General features: G+C 62.6%; 1 protein-coding gene across 1 annotated transcript; it reads right to left on the bottom strand.

Moving 5' to 3' along the window:
- Nucleotides 1-282: 282 nt before the first annotated feature.
- On the bottom strand, nt 283-20,976 carry GPR179 (G protein-coupled receptor 179). Its single transcript, XM_085083427.1, has 11 exons — nt 19,153-20,976; nt 18,410-18,518; nt 16,953-17,055; nt 15,977-16,173; nt 15,823-15,891; nt 14,407-14,516; nt 12,113-12,351; nt 8,781-8,919; nt 7,441-7,546; nt 5,988-6,134; nt 283-5,738 (listed from the first exon to the last, which is right to left on the bottom strand). Exons 1-11 carry the CDS (start codon nt 19,995-19,997, stop codon nt 780-782), a joined length of 7,023 nt encoding a protein of 2,340 aa, XP_084939553.1. The 5' UTR covers nt 19,998-20,976; the 3' UTR covers nt 283-779.
- Nucleotides 20,977-21,106: the final 130 nt, after the last annotated feature.

Genomic DNA, 21,106 nt, shown 5'->3' with positions numbered 1-21,106 from the left:
ATGATGGATCAGGGATGGAACCATGGATGGATGGATGGATCATGGAGGGATGGATCCATGGATGGAGAGATGGAGGGATGGGGGATGGATGAACAATTGGATGGATGGATGGATGGATGGATAGATGCATCAGGGATGGATGGATGGATGGATGGATGGATGGAGGAAGGGATTAATGGATCCATGGATGGATGATGGATGGATGAGTGGTTGAGTGGAGGGATGGATGGATAAATCAGGGATGAGTCCATGGTTAGATGATGGATGGATCCAGGGATGGATCCATGGATGGATCATGGAGGGATGGATCCATGGATGGAGAAAGGGATGGAAGGATGAATGGATCCATGGATGGAGAGATGGAGGGATGGTGGATGAAAGGATCCATGGATGGATGGATGGATCAGGGATGGATGGATGATGGATGGAAGGATGGATAGACAGATTGAGGAAGGGATGAATGGATCCAGGGATGGAGGGATGAGGGATGGATGAACGATTGGATGGATGGATGGATGGATGGATAAATCAGGAATGGATCCATGGATGGATGGAGGGATGGAGAGATGGATGGATGGATGGATGGATGGATGGATGGATGCATCAGGGATGAATGGATAGATGGAGGAAGGGATTAATGGATCCATGGATGGAGGGATGATGGATGGATGCAGAGATGGAAGGATGGATGGATGGATGGATGGATGGATGGATAAATCAGGGATAGATGGATCCATGGATGGATGGATGATGATGGATGAACCCACTGCTGCTGGCACTCACTCCCCATCCCCATCCCCATCCCGGTCACTCCCAGGACAGCTCCTGGTGACATCCATGCTCTCCTCCTCCCACGGACACACCTCAGAGCTTCTCCCCGTGCCCATGCTGGCTTTGGCAGACACTGCAGGATCCTCTCCAGCTTCCCACGGACAAACCTCAGCCAGGCCACGGCCTGGGCTGGCCCTGCTGCCCAAGGCTGGCTGCTGGACAGTGGGCAGCAGCCTGCAGAGGGGTTTGTGCTCAGCTTGTGATCTGCCCTTGGATTTTTCCAGCTGGGCTGTTCCAGTGCTGGCTCCAGGCTCTGCCATCCCTGCAGGGGAAGCTCTGGGGGATCCCTGGGGGTGCAAACCCGCCTGGGAGCTTTGCTGCTCTGACCCAGAGGGCTCTGTGGCTTCCCAGGGGCAGATTTCGGATTTCCTGCTCTCCGTGCTCTCAGATTTCTTGGATGGCTCCTTCCCTGGTGGAGTTTTCAGGGAGAGCTCCTCAGTGTCCAGGCTCTCCCAGGGACAGATGGATTCCCGATCCTTGCTGCTCTTCTCCAGAGGTTTTGTCACTTCTTTTTGTGGGATTTTCTCCTTCTCTGGAAGTGTTCCCTTCTCCAGCTGAGGCTCAGCCACTTCCCAGGGGCAGATTTCAGCTTTGGCAGTGGATTTGACATCCTGAGACTCCCAAGGACAGATCTCAGCCTTCTCACTGCTCTGGGATTTCCCTGAAGTTGCTTTGGGCAGTGCTGAGCTCCCAGTTTGAGGTTTGGCTGGGGGCTGCTCAGTGTCCAGGCTCTCCCAGGGACAGATGGATTCCCTGTCCTTGCTCCCCTTGTCCAGAGCTTTGGAGACTTCCTTTTCTGGGATTCTTTTCTTCCCTGGGGCTGTTCCTTTCTCCAGCTGAGGCTCAGCCACTTCCCAGGGACAGATTTCAGATTTATCACTGGATTTGGACTCCTGAGCTTCCCATGGACAAATCTCAGCCTTCTCTGAGCTCTGGGATTTCCCTGAAGGAGCTTTGGGCAGTGCTGAGCTCCCAGTTTGGGATTTTCCTGGAGGCTGCTGTGTGTCCAGGCTCTCCCAGGGACAGATGGACACTCGATCTCTGCTGCTCCCCTTGTCCAGGGATCTCTCTGGGCTGGCCAGAGCTGCCTGGCGAGTGAGAGGTTTGTCCCCCTTGGAGCTCCCAGGAGGGACCTGCTTTGCTTTGGGCTGCTGGGAGGGAGGCTCAGCCACTTCCCAGGGACAGATTTCAGATTTATCACTGGATTCTAGCTCCTGATCCTCCCAAGGACAAATCTCTGCCTTCTCACTGCTCTGGGATTTCCCTGAAGGAGCTTTGGGCAGTGCTGAGCTCCCAGTTTGAGGTTTGGCTGGGGATTGCTCAGTGTCCAGGCTCTCCCAAGGACAGATGGACTCTCGATCCTTGCTTCCTTTATCCAGAGGTTTTGTCACTTCTTTTCCTGGGATTCTCTCCTTTCCTGTGGCTGTGCCTTTGTCCAGCTGAGGCTCAGCCACTTCCCAGGGACAGATTTCAGCTTTGGCAGTGGATTTTACATCCTGAGACTCCCAAGGACAGATTTCAGCTTTCATGCTCTCTGAGCTCTGGGATTTTCCTGAAGGAGCTTTGGGCAGTGCTGAGCTCCCAGTTTGGGGTTTGGCTGGAGGTTGCTCAGTGTCCAGGCTCTCCCAGGGACAGATGGACTCTCGGTCTTTGCTGCTCTTCTCCGGAGCCTTGGAGACTTCCTTTGGTGGGCGTTTCTCCTTCCCTGGGGCTGTTCCCTTCTCTAGCTGAGGTTCAGCCACTTCCCAGGGACAGATTTCAGATTTATCACTGAATTTGGGCTCCTGAGCCTCCCAAGGACAAATCTCAGCCTTCTCTGAGCTCTGGGATTTCCCTGAAGGAGCTTTGGGCAGTGCTGAGCTCCCAGTTTGGGGTTTTCCCGGGGGCTGCTCAGTGTCCAGGCTCTCCCAAGGACAGATGGATTCCCTGTCCTTGCTCCCCTTGTCCAGAGCTTTTGTTGCTTCTTTTGGTGGGCGTTTCTCCTTCCCTGGTGATGTTCCTTTCTCTAGCTGAGGCTCAGCCACTTCCCAGGGACAGATCTCGGCTTTGCCAGTGGATTCTACACCTTGAGCCTCCCAAGGACAAATCTCAGCCTTCTCACTGCTCTGGGATTTCCCCGAAGGAGCTTTGGGCAGTGCTGAGCTCCCACTTTGGGGTTTGCCCAGGGGCTGCTCTCCTTTTTCCAGAGCTCTAAATCCCGCTTTTTCTCCCCCTTTGGAAGTTCCTCGCGTGTCCTGACTCCATCTCTCCTTCCCCGGGGGAGCTGCAGCCTCCTCCCACGGGCAGATCTCTGATTTTGGGCGCGGCTCCTCCTGCACTTCCCAGGGACAGACATTTGCCTTTTTGCTCTCTGCTGTTCCAACCTGCCGGGATGAAGATTTGGGCACAGCTGGGGATTTTCCTGCCAGCTCCGCACCTTCTCGTGTTTTGGGGAATCCCTGCCTTTCCGGCGTCCCTTCCGGTGTCCCCTCGGTGTCCCAGGGGCAGATTTCTGCTGGGACACTCCTGCCCTGCTCGCGGCTCTCCCACGGGCACACCTCAGCCCTGCTGCCCTCCGCTCGCTCCGGAGACACTTCGTGCAGCTCTGATGGTTTTTCCCCGCCCGGAGAGCGCTGGGGATGTCCCTCCTGGCCGCTTGTCCCCGAGGCTGAGCCCTCCGGCTGCTCCCCAGGGATGATTTCTGCTTCAGAGCCGGAACCTCCCGCAGCACGGAGCTCTCCCTGCGCTCCCTCCTCGCTCCAGCTCCTCCCCGGTGCAGTGTCCGAGCTGTCCGGGATCCCCCCGTCCTCCCGAGGGGCGATCGCCTCCTGGCGCAGCAGGGCTGCCCTTCCTGCGGGCATTCCGAGCCATCCGGGCGGCCAAACCTTGTCCCCCGGCGGCCAAACCTTGTCCCCCGCCGCTCCCCGCACGCTGCTCGGTGGGCGCTTCTCCTCCTCACGGTGGTCCCGGGGCTGCGGTGACTTCCCGGTCGCCTCCAGCCTGTCCGGTGTCCCTTGGTCCGCAGTGGCCGCGGGAATGTCCTTCTCCAGATCCACCGCAGGGGCTTCGTCGCCTTCCCGGGGCTGGGCCCGCGCCACCTCCGGGCTCCCGGGGCGACATCCTTGGTGGCCCTCGCTGGGTGGCTTCAGACCTCCATCAGCATCCGCGTCCTGCCGGGCAGCGCTGGGCTCTTCCGCCGCTTTGTCCCCATGGAGTGTCCCCTCGGCCAGGCTGTCCCCCTGTCCTGTCCCTCTGTCCCCCCAGCCCGCGCTGGGCTCCTCTGCCGCTTTGTCCCCTTCGCCTGTCCCCTCTGCCAGGCTGTCCCGCTGTCCATCTGTCCGGCTGTCCCCCCAGCCCGCGCTTGGTTCCTCTGCCGCTTTGTCCCCATGGAGTGTCCCCTCGGCCAGGCTGTCCTGCTGTCCCTCTGTCCCGCTGTCCCCCCAGCCCGCAGCCTCCCCGGGCATGGCGGCATTGTTGTTCTGCTGCAGCGCGGGGCTCTCGGGGCTCTTCCCGCTGCCCTGGGGGCTCCTGGCGGTGGGCTCCGCGCTGAGCCCCCTGAGGGACTCCCCAGCCGGGCTGGGCTTCTCCCTCCTGCCGCTGCCCCTCTTCCTGAGGCTGCCCTCGCTCTCCCTCCTGCCCTTCAGGATGCTCTTCCCCCTGGAGCGGTTCAGGGCTTTGATGGCGAGCCCCAGGCTCCGGAATGACTTCTGGGGTGGCGCTTTGGGGCCGGGGGTGGTGGCCGCGGTGTCGCCGGGGGTCCCTGAGTCTGCTGCCGCCTCGGCGGCTTTTTGTTTCCTGCTCAGGATCTCGTCCTGGATCAACTCCCAGGGACAGACGTGAGCCGAGCTGGCGCTCGGGGTCAGCCGCCTGGCCTTCCCCGGGGGGGACGCGCGGCTCGCGGTGTCCCCTGCTGTCCCCTCCGCCTGTGCCGGGGGCTCCGGGGGTGGCTCCGGGGGTGGCTCGGTGCCGTCCCCGCGTGTCCCCGAGCGCTGCAGGCTCTGGTAGCGCACAGGAGGAGGAGGAGGAGTTTTCCTCACGGTCACCCGGACCCTCCTGGCCGGGTGGGCGCTGTCAACGCTGACGCTCTTGATGGGCGCGTAGGTGACATGTTTGTGTCCCTTAGCCTCACCCGGCGGGACCGTGTCCCCCGGAGAGTCCCCCCGGCCGGGGCTCGGGGCTGTCGCTGTCCCCTCGGGGAGCCCCGGCGCCGAGAGGTGGCGACTGCCGTGCCAGCCGTCCCGGGCGGCAGTGCGGGCGGCCAGCAGCGCCACTTCCCTCGCCCCGGTGACAACGCTGTGCGACTTCTGCAAGGGCGGGGCGCGGCCGGGGGGTCTCCGCCAGGACCCCGCCAGGTTCTGGGCGCTGGCCGATCTGCACACCAGCGGGGCTGCGTCCAGCGAGTCGCTGTCCGACGGCTCCACCTCCGTCACCTCTGTCACCTCCGCCACCTCCCGAGGCTCCTCGGGCGGGCTGGGGCTGCGCGACCCTGGCCGGGAGTCCCTCGGGTGTCCCTCGGAGCTGCGGGATTTGCGCGGGGCGGAGGAGCGGCGCCGGGAGCTGTCATCCCGCACCCTCGGGATGCCATCCCCCAGCCGCTTGGCCGACGAGCTGCGGCGGGACAATGTCCCCGCTCTGTCCCCGGCGCTGCTCCGGCGGGACAATGTCCCCGCTCGGTCCCCGGCGCTGCTCCGGCGGGACAATGTCCCCGCTCTGTCCCCGGCGCTGCTCCGGCGGGACAATGTCCCCGCTCGGTCCCCGGCGCTGCTCCGGCGGGACAACGGCTCGGCCAGCTCAGCCCCGCCGCGGCGGAGGATGGAGCGGACGAGGCTGCGGCGGGAGCTGCGCTTCCTGGGCAGGTGAGGGTTGTCGGTCGCCATCCGCCACGTCTTGTGCGCCTCCAGCTGCCGGTAGAGCTTCTTCAGCTCCTCCTGCGCCGCGGGAGGGGAGGACGCGGCAGAGAGAAGGGAAAGGAGAAACCCTACAGCGGGGAGCTGCGGCCGGAGCGCCCCGCCAGCCCCGCCGTGTCCCCTTGTCCCCAAACCCCCCGCGCCGCCCGGGTCCTCCCACCCTGCTCCCCCTCGTCCCCTCCCTCTGCTTTGCGCCAGGAAAAGATTGCGACAGGCACCTCTTACTCTGCGCGGCTAGCGTCAAAAGAAGGTCCTGAGTGTGCCACCCACCCGAATGTCATCGGGGTCGAGACTGCGCTCGCTCCAGGCGGACGCGATGCTGCTGTTGAGGCAGGAGCCCGAGCGCCGCATGTCCAGCTCGTCCTCGTACACCTCGGCCGTGATCTCCTCCCGCAGCGGCGAGCCCGAGTGCAGGAACTGCGCGGGGACAGGGGACAAGTGACCCGCGGGGGTGTGGCAGCGCCCCGAGTCCCGGGGGGAGTGATGGAGGTGAGGAATGGTGGGATTGGTGAGGTTGGGAAAGCGCTCCGAGGTCACGGGAGTTCTCCATCCCTTCCCAACTCCCTTAGGAGTTTTACAGCCCTTCCAAACTCCCTCAGGAATTCTCCAGCCCTTCCAAACTCCCTCAGGAGTTCTCCAACTCTTCTCATCTCCCTCGGGAGTTTCCCAGCTCTTCCCCAGGTCTCTCAGCCTCTCCTGGTGCTCCATTACCTTCCCCAGCTCCCTCAGGAGTTCTCCAGTCCCTTCCAGACTACCTCAGGAATTCTCCATCTCCCTTCCAAGCTCCCTCGGGAGTTCTCCATCCCTTTCCATCTCCCTCAGGAGTTCTCCATCTCCTTCCCCAGCTCCATTCCCAGTTCTCCAGCCCTTCCCCAGCTCCATTCCCAGCTCCCTCAGGAGTTCTCCAGCCCTTCCCCAGCTCAATTCCCAGCTCTCCATCCTTTCCCAGCTCCCTGAGGAATTCTCCAGCCCTTCCCAGCTCCATTCCCAGCTCCCTCAGGACTTCTCCAGCCCTTCCAAACTCCCTCAGGAATTCTCCTGCCCTTCCCCAGCTCCCTCAGGAATTCTCCATCTCCTCCCCAGCTCCCTCAGGAATTCTCCAGCCCTTCCCAGCTCCCTCGGGAATTCTCCAGCCCTTCCAAACTCCCTCAGGAATTCTGCAGCCCTTCCCCAGCTCCCTCGGGAGTTCTCCATCTCCTTCCCCACTTCCCTCAGGAGTTCTCCAGCTCTTCCAAACTCCCTCAGGACTTCTCCATCTCCTTCCCAGCTCCCTCAGGAATTCTCTGTCTCCTTCCCCACCTCCACCCCCAGCTCTCCAACCCTTCTCCAGCTCCCTCAGGAGTTCTCCATCACTTCCCAGCTCCATTCCCAGTTCTCCAGCCCTTCCCAGCTCCATTCCCAGCTCTCCATCTCCTTCCCCAGCTCCATTCCCAGTTCTCCAGCCCATTCCCAGCTCCTTCAGGAATTCTACAGCCCTTCCCAGCTCCCTCAGGAGTTCTCCATCACTTTCCAGCTCCATTCCCAGTTCTCCATCCTTCCCCAGCTCCATTCCCAGCTGTCCATCTCCTTCCCCAGCTCCATTCCCAGTGCTCCAAACCCTTCCCAGCTCCCTCAGGAATTCTACAGCCCTTCCCAGCTCCATTCCCAGCTCTCCATCCCTTCCCAGCTCCCTCAGGAATTCTCCAGCCCTCCCCAGCTCTGTTTTTTCCCCCAGACTCCTCACCTTGGGGATGAAGAGCAGCGCCAGGGTCATGGTGATGGTGCCGTGGGTGTGAGCGAAGAAGAGCAGCAGAGTCCAGTCGGGGTGCAGCGAGGGGACAATCAGGAACCTGCAAGGGACAGGGAGGGCAGCGCTGGGGTCACACTGCAGCTCCCTCCCCACCTACAGACCCCACAGTCTCCTCCCTGACCCCTTCCCAGCTCGGGATGGTTCCTGAGCGTCCAAACCCCATTTCCTTTGGGGTCCAGAGCACCCAAACCCTTCCCACCTCGGGATGGCTCCTGAGCCCCCAAACCCGTTTGATTTTGGGGTTCATAACACCCAAACCCTTTTTCTGTTGGGGTCCAGACCACCCTTCCTACCTTGGGACAGTTCCTGAGCATCCAAACCCCGTTTTCCTTTGGGATTCATAACACCCAAACCCTTCCCATGTTGGGATGGTTCCTGAGCACCCAAACCCCATTTCCTTCGGGGTTCCTAACACTCAAACCCTATTTCCTTTGGGTATCCAGAACACCCAAACCCTTCCCACCTCGGGATGGTTCCTGAGCACCCAAACCCCATTTTTTTGATATCCAGAACACCCAAACCCCTTTTCCTTGGGGTCTACAAGACCCAAACCCTTCCAACTTCGGGATGGTTCCTGAGCACCCAAACCCCTTTTCCTTTGGGGTTCCTAACACTCAAATCCCATTTCCTTTGGGGATCCAGAACACCCAAATCTCTTTTCCTTTGGCGTCCTGAACACCCAAACCCCATTTCCTTTGGTATCCAGAACACCCAAACCCTTCCAACTTCAGGACAGTTCCTGAGCACCCAAACCCCATTTCCTTTGGGGTCCAGAGCACTCAAATCCCTTTTTTTTTTGGAGATCCAGAACATCCAAACCCTTCCCACCTTGGGACAGTTCCTGAACACCCAAACCCCATTTCCTTTGGGTATCCCAAACACTCAAACCCCATTTCCTTTGGGGTTCCTAACACTCAAACCCCATTTCCTCTGGAGATCCAGAACACCCAAATCTCCTTTCCTTTGGCGTCCTGAACACCCAAACCCCATTTCCTTTGGTATCCAGAACACCCAAACCCTTCCCACCTCAGGACAGTTCCTGAGCACCAAACCCCATTTCCCTTGGGGTTCCTAACACTCAAACCCCTTTTCCTTTGGAGATCCAGAACACCCAAATCTCTTTTCCTTTGGTGTTCCTAACACCCAAACCCCATTTCCTTTGGTGTTCCTAACACCCAAACCCCATTCCCTTTGGGGTATCCAGAACACCCCAACCCCACTCCAGGATGTTTCCCCATCCCCTCCAGGGTGTCCATCCCCCTTCCCAGCCCTACCTGACCAGGTGGAAGGCTGAGGACACCAGGAGCTCGTTGTGCAGGGCGATGCCCATGTAGCGCGGCTCGTGGAACGCCGAGGGCACGGCGCGGGTGGCGAAGCACAGGAAACTGCCCCAGAGCAGGAACAGCATCTCGGCTGTGGGGACAGCGGGGTGTCACCCAGAGACCCCACAGAGGGGTGTCACCCTGAGAACCCACAGCAGGAACAGCATCTCGGCTGTGGGGACAGCGGGGTGTCACCTTGAGACCCCACAGCGGGGTGTCACCCTGAGAACCCACAGCAGGAACAACAGAACCCACAGCAGGAACAGCATCTCGGTCTGGGGACAGTGGGATGTCACCCTGAGACCCCACAGTAGGGTGTCACCCTGAGACCCCACAGCAGGAACGGCATTTCGGCTATGAGGACAGCGGGGTGTCACCCTGAGAACCCACAGCGGGGTGTCACCTGGAGAACCCACAGCAGGGTGTCACCCTGAGAACCCACAGCAGGAACAGCATCTCGGCTGTGGGGACAGCGGGGTGTCACCCAGAGACCCCACAGCGGGGTGTCACCCAGAGAACCCACAGCGGGGTGACACCCTGAGAACCCACAGCAGGAACAGCATCTCGGTCTGGGGACAGCAGGGTGTCACCCTGAGACCCCACAGCGGGGTGACACCCTGAGACCCCACAGCAGGAACAGCATCTCAGCTGTGGGGACAGTGGGGTGTCACCCTGAGAACCCACAGCGGGGTGTCACCCTGAGAACCCACAGCAGGAACAGCATCTCGGCTGTGGGGACAGCGGGGTGTCACCCTGAGACCCCACAGTAGGGTGACACCCTGAGACCCCACAGCAGGAACAGCGTCTCGGCTGTGGGGACAGTGGGGTGTCACCCTGAGAACCCACAGCAGGGTGTCACCCTGAAACCCCACAGCAGGGTGTCACCCTGAGAACCCAGCGGGGTGTCACCCTGAGAACCCACAGTAGGGTGTCACCCTGAGAACCCACAGCAGGAACAGCGTCCTGGACGTGGGGACAGCAGGGTGTCACCCTGAGAACCCACAGCAGGAACAACAGAACCCACAGCAGGAACAGCATCTCAGCTGTGGGGACAGCGGGGTGTCACCCTGAGACCCCACAGCGGGGTGTCACCCTGAGACCCCACAGCAGGAACAGCGTCTCGGCTGTGGGGACAGCGGGGTGTCACCCTGAGAACCCACAGCAGGAACAGCATCTCAGCTGTGGGGACAGTGGGATGTCACCCTGAGACCCCACAGCGGGGTGTCACCCTGAGAACCCACAGTGGGGTGTCACCCTGAGACCCCACAGCCCGCGGTTTTGGGGGGCTCGGCTGGTGCTCTGCACCTTCACCCCGAGTGCTGGGTGGGGTTTTGGGTTTGGGATGTCCCACGGCACAGGTTTCCCAAAATACCAACTGCTGGGCCAGAGGGTTGAGTTTGGGATGGTCAGAGGGGAGTTGGGGCACCCCGAGGGACAGGGGAGGGAAAATCCCATATGGCACGTTTATGGGATGAGGTGCTGGGGCTTTGGGAACACTCAGGTCCTTGCAGCTTCACTAGGGAATGAAAACCCCATTTATGGGATGGGGACCACTAGGTCTTTGCAGCTTCCAGGAGGATTAAAGGGACAAGGGAAAGAAAACCCCACATGGCACGTTTATGGGATGAGGTCCTGGGGCTGTGGGAACACTCAGATTATTGTAGGGAATGAAAGCCCCACATTTATGGGATGGGGACCACTGGGTCCTTGCAGCTTCCAGGTGGATTAAACAGACAAGGGAGTGAAAACCCCACGTGGCACATTTATGGGATGAGGTCCTGGGGCAGCACTCAGATCCTTGCAGCTTCACTAGGGAATGAAAGCCCCAGATTTATGGGATGGGGAACTCTGGGTCCTTGCAGCTTCCAGGAGGATTAAAGGGACAAGGGAAAGAAAACCCTACATGGCACATTTATGGAATGAGGTCCTGAGGCTGTGGGAACCCCAGATTGTTTCAGCTTCACTAGGGAATGAAAATCCCACATTTATGGGATGCGGTGCTGGGGCTGTGGGAACCCCAGATCGTTGCAGCTTCACTAGGGAATGAAAACCCCATTTATGGGATGGGGACTACTAGGTCTTTGCAGCTTCCAGGAGGATTAAAGGGACAAGGGAGTGAAAACCCCACATGGCACATTTATGGGATGGGCTGTGGGAACACTCAGGTCCTCACAGACTTCGGGTAGATTAAAGGGACAAGGGAACAAAAACCCCACATTTATGGGATGGGGTTCTGGGGCTCTGGGGTCTCCCAGGTCCTTGCAGCTTCCAGGAGGATTAAACAAACAAGGAAATAAAAGTCCCACATTTATGGGGTGAGGACTACTGGGTCCTTGCTGCTTCCAGGAGGATTAAACAGACAAGGGAATGAAATCCCCACATTTATGGGATGAGGACCCACAGCCTCCAGGAGGATTGCACATTCAAGGGAACGAAATCCCCACATTTATGGGATGTGGTCCTTAGGCCATGATGACCTCCAGATTCTTGCAGTCTCCATGAGGATTAAGCAGACAAGGGAACAAAAACCCCACATTTATGGGATGAGGTCCTGGGGCTCTGGGAAATCTCAGGTCCTCGCAGCTTCCAGGAGGATTGCACATTAAAGGGATCAAAACCCCCACATTTATGGGATGGGCTCCTCAGGCCATGATGACCTCCAGATCCTTGCAGTCTCCATGAGGATTAAACAGACGAGGGAACAAAACCCCACAGTTATGGGATGAGGACCCCCAGCCTCCAGGAGAATTGCACATTCAAGGGAACAAAAACCCCACATTTATGGGATGAGGACCCAAAGCCTCCCTGAGGATTGCACATTCAGGGGAACAAAAGCCCCACATTTACGGGATGAGGACCCAAAGCCTCTCTGAAGATTGCACATTCAGGGGAATGAAAACCCCACATTTATGGGATGAGGACCCAAAGCCTCCCTGAGGATTGCACATTCAGGGGAACAAAAGCCCCACATTTACGGGATGAGGACCCAAAGCCTCTCTGAAGATTGCACATTCAGGGGAATGAAAACCCCACATTTATGGGATGAGGACCCAAAGCCTCCCTGAGGATTGCACATTCAGGGGAACAAAAGCCCCACATTTACGGGATGAGGACCCAAAGCCTCTCTGAAGATTGCACATTCAGGGGAATGAAAACCCCACATTTATGGGATGAGGACCCACAGCCTCCACGAGGACTGCACATTCAAGGGAACAAAACCCCCCATTGCTGGGCTGGCCTCCTCAGGCCGCGATGACCCCCAGGCCGTGTGCAGACCCCCTCACCGATGACCATCATGTAGTCCCAGCAGTCGTGGCCGCAGATGCTGAAGCGCTGGCCGCGGGCGGTTTGGGCGCCGATGACCAGCGGGATGTTCCGGCGGGAGTTCTGCAGCATGCCGATGGTCCAGGCGGCCAGGAACCACAGCACCAGCAGCAGCACGGGCGCCAGCAGGCGCAGCACCCGCGGGCTGGACACCGGGGCAGAGCGGGGCGCCGAGCGCGACAGGAACAGCTTCAGCACCCTGTGAGGGAGAGAGAGAGAGAAACCCGGCTGTGAACTGAGACCCCTGCCCAGGAACTGAGACCCCTGCCTGGGAACTGAGACAGGAACAGCTTCAGCACCCTGTGAGGGAGAGAGAGAGAGACCCGGCTGTGAACTGAGACCCCTGCCCGGGAACTGAGACCCCTAGCTATGAACTGAGACCCCTGCCCAGCCCACCAAAACCACCCCCTGCTCGACACCGGGGCAGAGCGGGGCACCGAGCGCGACAGGAACAGGTTCAGCACCCTGTGAGTGAGAGAGAGAGAGAGAGAGACCCCGGCTGTGAACTAAGACCCCTGCCCATCCTAGTGAGACCCCAGCCTACTGAGACCCCTGCCCGGGAACCGAGACAGGAACAGCTTCAGCACCCTGTGAGGGAGAGAGAGAGAGACCCGGCTGTGAACTGAGACCCCTGCCTGGGAACTGAGACCCCTGCCCGGGAACCGAGACAGGAACAGCTTCAGCACCCTGTGAGGGAGAGAGAGAGAGACCCGGCCGTGAACTGAGACCCCTGCCCGGGAACTGAGACCCCTGCCCGGGAACCGAGACAGGAACAGCTTCAGCACCCTGCAGGAGAGACCCCGGCCCACTGAGAGACCCCCGGCTGTGAACTGAGACCCCCACCCAGCCCACTGAGACCCCCGGCTGTGAACTGAGACCCCTGCCCAGCCCACCGAGACAGGAACAGCTTCAGCACCCTGTGAGAGAGAGAGAGAGAGACCCGGCTGTGAACTGAGACCCCTGCCCGGGAACTGAGACCCCCGGCTGTGAACTGAGACCCCCACCCAGCCCATCGAGACAGGAACAGCTTCAGCACCCTGTGAGTGAGAGAGACCCCCGGCTGTGAACTGAGATCCCTGCCCGGGAACTGAGACCCCTGCCCGGGAACCGAGACAGGAACAGCTTCAGCACCCTGTGGGAGAGAGAGACCCCCGGCTGTGAACTGAGACCCCCACCAGTGAACTGAGAGAGGAACAGCTTCAGCACCCTGCAGGAGAGACCCCGGCCCACTGAGAGACCCCCGGCTGTGAACTGAGACCCCTGCCCGGGAACTGAGACAGGAACAGCTTCAGCACCCTATGAGTGAGAGAGAGAGACCCCAGCCCACTGAGAGACCCCCGTCTGTGAACTGAGACCCCCACCCAGCCCACTGAGACCCCCGGCTATGAACTGAGACCCCAGCCCGGGAACCGAGACAGGAACAGCTTCAGCACCCTGTGGGGTGAGAGAGAGAGACCCCAACCCATGAACTGAGACCCTGGCCCACTGAGACCCCCGGCTATGAACTGAGACCCCAGCCCATCCTAGTGAGACAGGAACAGCTTCAGCACCCTGTGGGAGAGAGAGAGAGACCCCAGCCCACTGAGACCCCAGCCCGGGAACTGAGACCCCTGCCCAGGAACCGAGACAGGAACAGCTTCAGCACCCTGTGAGTGAGAGAGACCCCAGCCCACTGAGACCCCAGCCCATCCTAGTGTGACAGGAACAGCTTCAGCACCCTGTGGGTGAGACCCCAGCCCGGGAACTGAGACCCCAGCCCAGCCCACTGAGACAGGAAGAGCTTCAGCACCCTGTGGGTGAGACCCCAGCCCGGGAACTGAGACCCCAGCCCAGCCCACTGAGACAGGAACAGCTTCAGCACCCTGCGGGGTGAGACCCCAGCCCGGGAACTGAGACCCCAGCCCAGCCCACCGAGACAGGAACAGCTTCAGCACCCTGCGGTGTAGGGGGTGAGACCCCTGCCTGTAAACTGAGACCCCCGGCCGTGAACTGAGACCCCTGCCCATCAACTGAGACAGGAAAAGCTTCAGCACCCTGTGGATGAAGGGGTGAGACCCCCGGCCATGAAATGAGACCCCAGCCCAGCCCACCGAGACCCCTGCCCATCCCAGTGTGGTGGACCCAAACCCCCAGCCCGTCCCACTGCAACCCTTGCCAATCCCACTGAGACCCCAGCCCAGCCCAGTGTGAGGGTCCCGACCCCCCAAAGCCCCCGAGGGCGGGGGTCCTGCCCCCCAGCCCCCTCCCCAGCCACCTGTAGAGCTTGAGGGTGATGGTGCCATAGACGATGGCGAAGCCCAGCATGCGAACCCAGCGCAGGACGATGCAGCGGAAAATGCTGGGCTTGAAGTACAGGATGAACACCTGGAACGGCAGAGAGAGGAGTTGGGGCTGGATTGACCTGGCAGGGTGTCAGATCAGGGGCTGGATCCGCCTGCCAGAACCTCGGGATCAGGGGCTGGATCCACCCTCCAGAACTTTGGATCAGGGCTGGATCCACCCTCCAGAACCTCGGGATCAGGGGCTGAATCCGTCCTCCTCATCCTGGGGATCAGGGGTTGGATCCACCCTCCAGAACCTCGGGATTAGGGCTGGATCCACCCTCCAGAACTTTGGATCAGGGTTTGGATCCACCCTCCTCATCCTCGGGATCAGGGCTGGATCCACCCTGTGACAGCCTCGGGATCAGGATTGGATCCACCCTCCAGAACCTCGGGATCAGGGGCTGAATCCGCCCATCACAGCCTCAAGATCAGGGCTGAATTCCACCCTCCAGAACCTCGAGATCAGGGGTTGCATCCACCCTCCAGAACCTTGGGATTAGGGCTGGATACACCTGCCAGAACCTCAGGATCAGGGGCTGAATCACACCCTCCAGAACCTCAGGGACAGGATTGGATCCACCCTCCAGAACCTCGGGATCAGGGGCTGAATCCATCATCCCCATCCTCGGGATCAGGATTGAATCCCACCCTCCAGACCCTCGGGATCAGGGTTGAATCCCACCCTCCAGAACCTCGGGATCAGGGTTGGATCCACCTGCCAGAACCTCGGGATCAGAGGCTGGATCCATCATCCTCATCCTCGGGATCGGGGGTTGAATCCCACCCTCCAGAACCTCGGGATCAGGGGCTGAATCCGTCATCCTCATCCTCGGGGGTTGAATCCCACCCTCCAGAACCTCGGGATCAGAGATTGAATCCCACCCTCCAGAACCTCGGGATCAGGATTGGATCCACCTGCCAGAACCTCGGGATCAGAGGTTGGATCCACCCTCCTCATCCTCGAGATCAGGGTTCGATCCACCCTCCAGAACCCTGGGATCAGGGGCTGAATCCATCATCCTCATCCTCGGGATCAGGATTGAATCCCACCCTCCAGAACCTCGGGATCCACCTGCTTTCCAGGCCAGCCCCACGCCACCCTCCCCGCTGACCCCACAGTCCCCCGGGCAGCCCGTGCGGGCGGGGATTTGGGATTTGGGCAGGGATTAACTCCCGCAGCCAGCGGCAGAAAAGGGATTTGGTTTTCCGAGAAGGTTTATACCGCAGCCCCCAGGGGCCGCGCCAGCCAAATTAACAATTAGCTGGAGCCGTGCCCTAATTGGGGCAGCTCCATCCTGGGATCGCATCCTGGAGCTTCCCGGCCCTGCGGCCAGCTGGACACTCACGGGGAAGTAGAGGAGGAGGGAGCCGAAGAGGATGGTCTCCAGCAGGATGATCCCTGAAGTCCGGATCCTCTGTGGGGACAGCGGGGTGAGGGTGGGATGGAGCCCGGCAGGGAGGGGTGACAGCAGGGGACACGGGGACAGGGGGACAGCTTGCCTTGCTGCGGCGGAAGTGGTAGGAGACCAGCATGCTGAGGAAGATGGCCAGCATGCAGCAGGCCTGGCAGGAGAGCACGGCTGCCCGCAGCACCGGGTCCTCCTGGATCAGGCACGGCGTGTCGTCCTCGCAGGTGGGACAGCCCGGGCGGCACGGCCGGCAGCCCAGGCGGGACATCCCGTCTGTGCCTGGTGGCCCTGGGGACAGAGGGGTGGCGGGTGGGGTCACTGCAGCCAGGTGGGGTCACTGCAGCCAGGTGGGATCTCCACATCCAGGAGGGATCACCACATTCCAGGTGGGATCACCTCATCCAGGTGGGATGACCACATTCCCGGTGGGATCACCTCATCCAGGTGGGATCTCCCCATCCAGGTGGGATCACGACAACCCAGGTGGGGTCACTATATCCCAGGTGGGATCACCTCATCCAGGTGGGATCACTGCACCCAGGTGGGATCAGCACATTCAGGTGGAATCACCACATCTGGGTGAGATCACCGTACCCAGGTGGGATGTCCCCATCCAGGTGGGATCACAACAACCCAGGTGGGATCACAGCAACCCAGGTGGGATCACCACACCCAGGTGGGATCACCATACCCAGGAGGGATCCCCACATTCCAGGTGGGATCTCCACATCCAGGAGGGATCACCTCATCCAGGTGGAATCACTGCACCCAGGAGGGATCACCATATCTCAGGTGGGATCTCCCCATCCAGGTGGGATCACGACAACCCAGATGGGATCCCCACATTCCCGGTGGGATCACCTCATTCGGGTGGGATCAGCACATCCAGGTGGGATCACCACGCCCAGGTGGGATCACCTCACCCAGGTGAGATTCCCCACATCCCAAGGCTTGGTGGCACCTCCCACGCCAGGGCACGAGTTCTGTGTCCTCAAAGCCACCCAGCCCTGTCCCCACTGCTGTTTCCACGGGGACAGCAGTGACCCCAGGCCGGGCATGGCACCCACCTGCCCAGGCACCGCTGGCCGCTCCGCCGGCCCGGTAAAAACCCGGCTTGCACCTGCACAGGTACCTCCCGAGCACGAATCCGCGGCTCTCCTGGGGGACACACTGAAGGAGACAGCCTGAGACACGACCCCCGCTGTCCCCCGGTGTCCCCCTGTCCCCTCCCGACCACCTGACCCCTCACCATCCATCCTCCCCCACAGCCGCCAGGAACCATTGGTTAAACATTTCAGAATTAAAAGCCCAAGCTTGGCCCCAAATCCCTCCCTAAAACCTAAATGGACACCTAATGCAGCCGAGCGCCCTAATCCTGCCCAGCCGTGACGGCAGCCCGGGCCGGCCGCTGCTCCCTAATCCCCGCCGCGGCATCATCCCGCCCCGAGCGGGCAGCGCTGGCCGCTCCGCCGGGCATTGTTGTCCCCTGGAGCCATGCCCGGAGCCATGCCCGCAGCTCGGCCAGGCCCTCTGCAAGGCATGGCCGGGAGGAAACAGGAGCTGGCGACGCCTTACCCGCTTGGGGACAATTCGGGTGACAGCTCGGGGGGACAGCGGGGTTCGCCCTGGTTGTGCCAAACCCCGAGCCGCTCGGGCAGCGCTGGGTGGGCACGGCTGGAGGCACCCCCCCGATGTCACTGTCACCCCCCCGATGGCACTGTCACCCCCACGATGTCACCCCCAGCCCCCGTCCCTCGGTCCCCGCGGTGCCCGGGCAGGGAACAGCAGGGTGACACTGGCGGCGGGGAGGGAAGATTTGCACAATAAACCTCTCGGCGCGGGGCGAGAGCAGCTGAGCGGAGCAGATGGATCGGCAGCGAGAGAGGATAAAGCTCTGGCCGGAGGGAGGGATGAGGGGCGCGGGCAGCCCGGTGGGGCTCCGGGGGTGGCTGGGTCTGGGGTCTCCCAGCCCTCCGGGGGTCCGGGGGGATTTGGGTGCGGGGTCAGGGGTGATTTGAGTGCTGAACGGGTGATTTGGGTGCTGAACGGGTGATTTGGGTGCGGAGTCCGGGGTGATTTGGGTGCGGAGTCCCGGGGTGATTTGGCTCCGGGGGTGATTTGGGTGAGGATTCCGGGGTGATTTGGGTGCTGAAGGGGTGATTCGGGTGCGGGGTGATTTGGGTGCAGGCTCCAGGGGTGATTTGGGTGCGGAGTCTGGGGGTGATTTGGGTGCCGAACGGGTGATTTGGGTGCGGAGTCAGGGGTGATTTGGGTGAGGATTCCGGGGTGATTTGGGTGCCGAACGGGTGATTTGGGTGCAGGCTCCAGGGGTGATTTGGGTGAGGAGTCAGGGGTGATTTGGGTGCCGAACGGGTGATTTGGGTGCGGAGTCAGGGGTGATTTGGGTGAGGATTCCGGGGTGATTTGGGCCCGGGGTGATTTGGGTCTGGGGTGGTTTGGGTGAGGATTCCGGGGGTGATTTGGGTGAGGATTCCGGAGGTGATTTGGGTGAGGTTTCCGGTACCTGGGTGCTGTTGAGGTCACAGCGATGCGTGTCCGAGAACCAGCCCGGCCCGCTGGAGCACTGGTCGATGGCCACGTCCCGCAGCTCCACGTCCACCCGCACGACCCCTCTGCGGCCAGGGTCGGGGGTCAGCCCGGGGGGTGGCGTGGGGTGTCCCCGTGTCTATCCCGTGTCACCCACCCGGCGTGGCCGAACCCCAGCGGTGCCTCTGGGGCAGCCGCGGTGGGCGTGGGGTGATGACAGGGGTCAGGGGTGTCCCCAGAGCCCCGGACAGGGGTCAGGGGTGTCCCCAGAGCCCCGGACAGGGGTCAGCCATGTCCCCAGAGCCCCGGACAGGAGTCAGGGGTGTCCCCAGAACCCGGACAGGGGTCAGGGGTGTCCCCAGAGCCCCGGACAGGAGTCAGCCGTGTCCCCAAAGCCCCGGACAGGGGTCAGGGATGTCCCCAGAGCCCCAGACAGGAGTCAGTGGTGTCCCTAGAGCCCCGGACAGGGGTCAGCCATGTCCCCAGAGCCCCGGACAGGGGTCAGGGGTGTCCCCCAGAGCCCCGGACAGGGGTCAGGAGTGTCCCCAGAGCCCCGGACAGAGGTCAGGGGTGTCCCCAGAGCCCCGGACAGGGGTCAGCCATGTCCCCAGAGCCCCGGGCACAGAGGGACACGGGCAGGACACTGTCACACCCCGCGGTGGGCGACACCCCCATCACCCACAAGGGACACCCCCAACCCCTCTGGCCATCCCCACTCACTTAAACTCGGGGCTGAGGTCCGGCTTGAGCCCGTAGAAGGCGGAGGAGAGCGTCACCACCCAGCTGGGCACGAAGCGACCCTCGCGACACTCCAGGAACGGCGGCGACCACCTCACGTGGCCCGCGTCCCCCACGTAGCTGTCCCCGCGCTGCCACTTGGGGGTCTCCAGGCTGCGCAGGTCGTTGCTGAGCACTCGCTTGCGGAGCGCCGGCAGCCGCTGCGACTTGAGCGCGTTGAACCACTCGTTGTCCCAGCTGAGGTTGCCCAGGCTGGGCGCGGCGCCGGACACGTCCTGCAGCAGGAGCTGCCCGTCGCCTTTGGTGGCCTGCAGCATCAGCCGCGGCTTGGGGGCCAGCGGGTGCGCGTCGAGGGCCAGCACCGCCCTGCGCACCCACGGGTGGCCCTCGGCCAGGCTGCGCACCAGCGCCTGGTACCACTCCACGTCCTCGGCCACGCTGGCCTCGCGGATGTCGTTGGTCTGGAAGAGCATGTTGAGGAAGTTGGCGGCGTGGGCCAGCGCTTCGGGGGCTGCCCGCAGGGCTGTCCGCACCGCCGGGGGAGGTCCGGCACCGGGGGCAGCCGCCGCCGCCACGGCCCCGCTGCAGTTGGCCCGGGCCAGGCGCTGGACATCGCCGGTGCGCAGGAAGGCCAGCGCTGCCGCCGAGCCCTCGCCGTCCGCCGGCGCTGCGGGCTCCGGGGTGGGCGCCCACGAGGATGAGGGGGCCGGCGACCATCCCGCCGGCCGCGGGGGTCTCTCCGGCGGTCGCTGCCCCGCCGCGAGGATGGAGAAGTGCACCAGCACCGCGGGGAAGCCGCAGAGCAGCGGCCAGCGGCGCGGCGCCATGGCTGGGGCTCAGCGGAGCCCCCCCGGCCGGGCTGGGGGGCGCATGGCGGGCAGGGACCCCCGAGCTGCCCGGAGCCCGCCCCGCGCTCTGCCAGCCCGTTCTCCTCCCTCGGCGATGCCGGAGCAGACGTCACCGGCTGCGAACGGTGTTCAGCGGCTGGCGCTGCCCGGAGCCCCCCCGCCCGCCCCCGCGCCGCCGCTCTGTCCCCAGCGCTGCCCGGAGCCCCCCGAGCCCCGGGAGGACCCCGCTCCGAGCCCCGGGGACCCCCTCAGCCCGGCCCCTCGGGCTGGCCGCCGTGCGAGCGCATCCTGATGGGAAGCCATGGCAACGGGACCGGGAATTTTCCTGCCCGTGTCGCTCTCCCCGCCGCCCCTCGGCAGCCGGAGGGGACAGAGCGCCCGCGGGGTCCCCTGAGGGTCTGGGGATCCAATGCGGGGTGTCACCCACTCGGGATGTCCCTGCGGGGCTGGGATGGGTGGGCAAGGGCAGCAGCTGAAGCCCACCTTCCCCCCGCTGTGGTGTCCTGACTCCCGCGCAGCACTGCCCGCGGTGCACAGGGGAAACTGAGGCACGGCAGGCTGCTCGGCTTCCCTGCTCCGGCCTGAAGCGACGGTCACCTTCCCCTTCCCGCGGGGAGTGCGGGGAGAGCCGGTCAGCTCAGCTCCGCTCCGGTTAGGATGCGCTGCCCGGGAGAACCGGACAGGAGCCGTGCGGGAGCCGCGTGCCTCAGTTTCCCCACCGCATCCCGCGCTCCCGGCGTGCGGGATGAGTCCGGCGTCCTCCGCCGCCCCCCGACCCCGCCATCCGTGTCCCCCCTGTCCCGGTGGGTGCCGGTGCCGCCGGTGGGTGGGGGCTCGGGGAGGGTCCCGGTGCTCGCAGCGGTTCTGCCCGCGGCTGCGGTGGGTGAGGGAGCTCGCGGCGGTTCCCGGTGCCCGGTGCGCGTCCCGCCGCATGTCCCCGCGTGTCCCCGCGTGTCTCCGCGTGTCCCCGCGTGTCCCCGCGCCCCTCCACGTGCGGCCGGGGGGCTCGGGGGCGCGGCCTGCGCACCGGGGCGGGACCACAGCCACCGGGAGAGGCGGGACCGGCGCCGGGGGGCGCGGCCAGCGGC

The sequence above is a fragment of the Lichenostomus cassidix genome, chromosome 27 (assembly GCF_008360975.1).
Source record: "Lichenostomus cassidix isolate B80296 chromosome 27, HeHo_3.0, whole genome shotgun sequence".
NCBI lineage: Eukaryota > Metazoa > Chordata > Aves > Passeriformes > Meliphagidae > Lichenostomus > Lichenostomus cassidix.
Note: the sequence above shows the minus strand (reverse complement) of the source record. Positions and strands in the feature narration are given on the sequence as shown.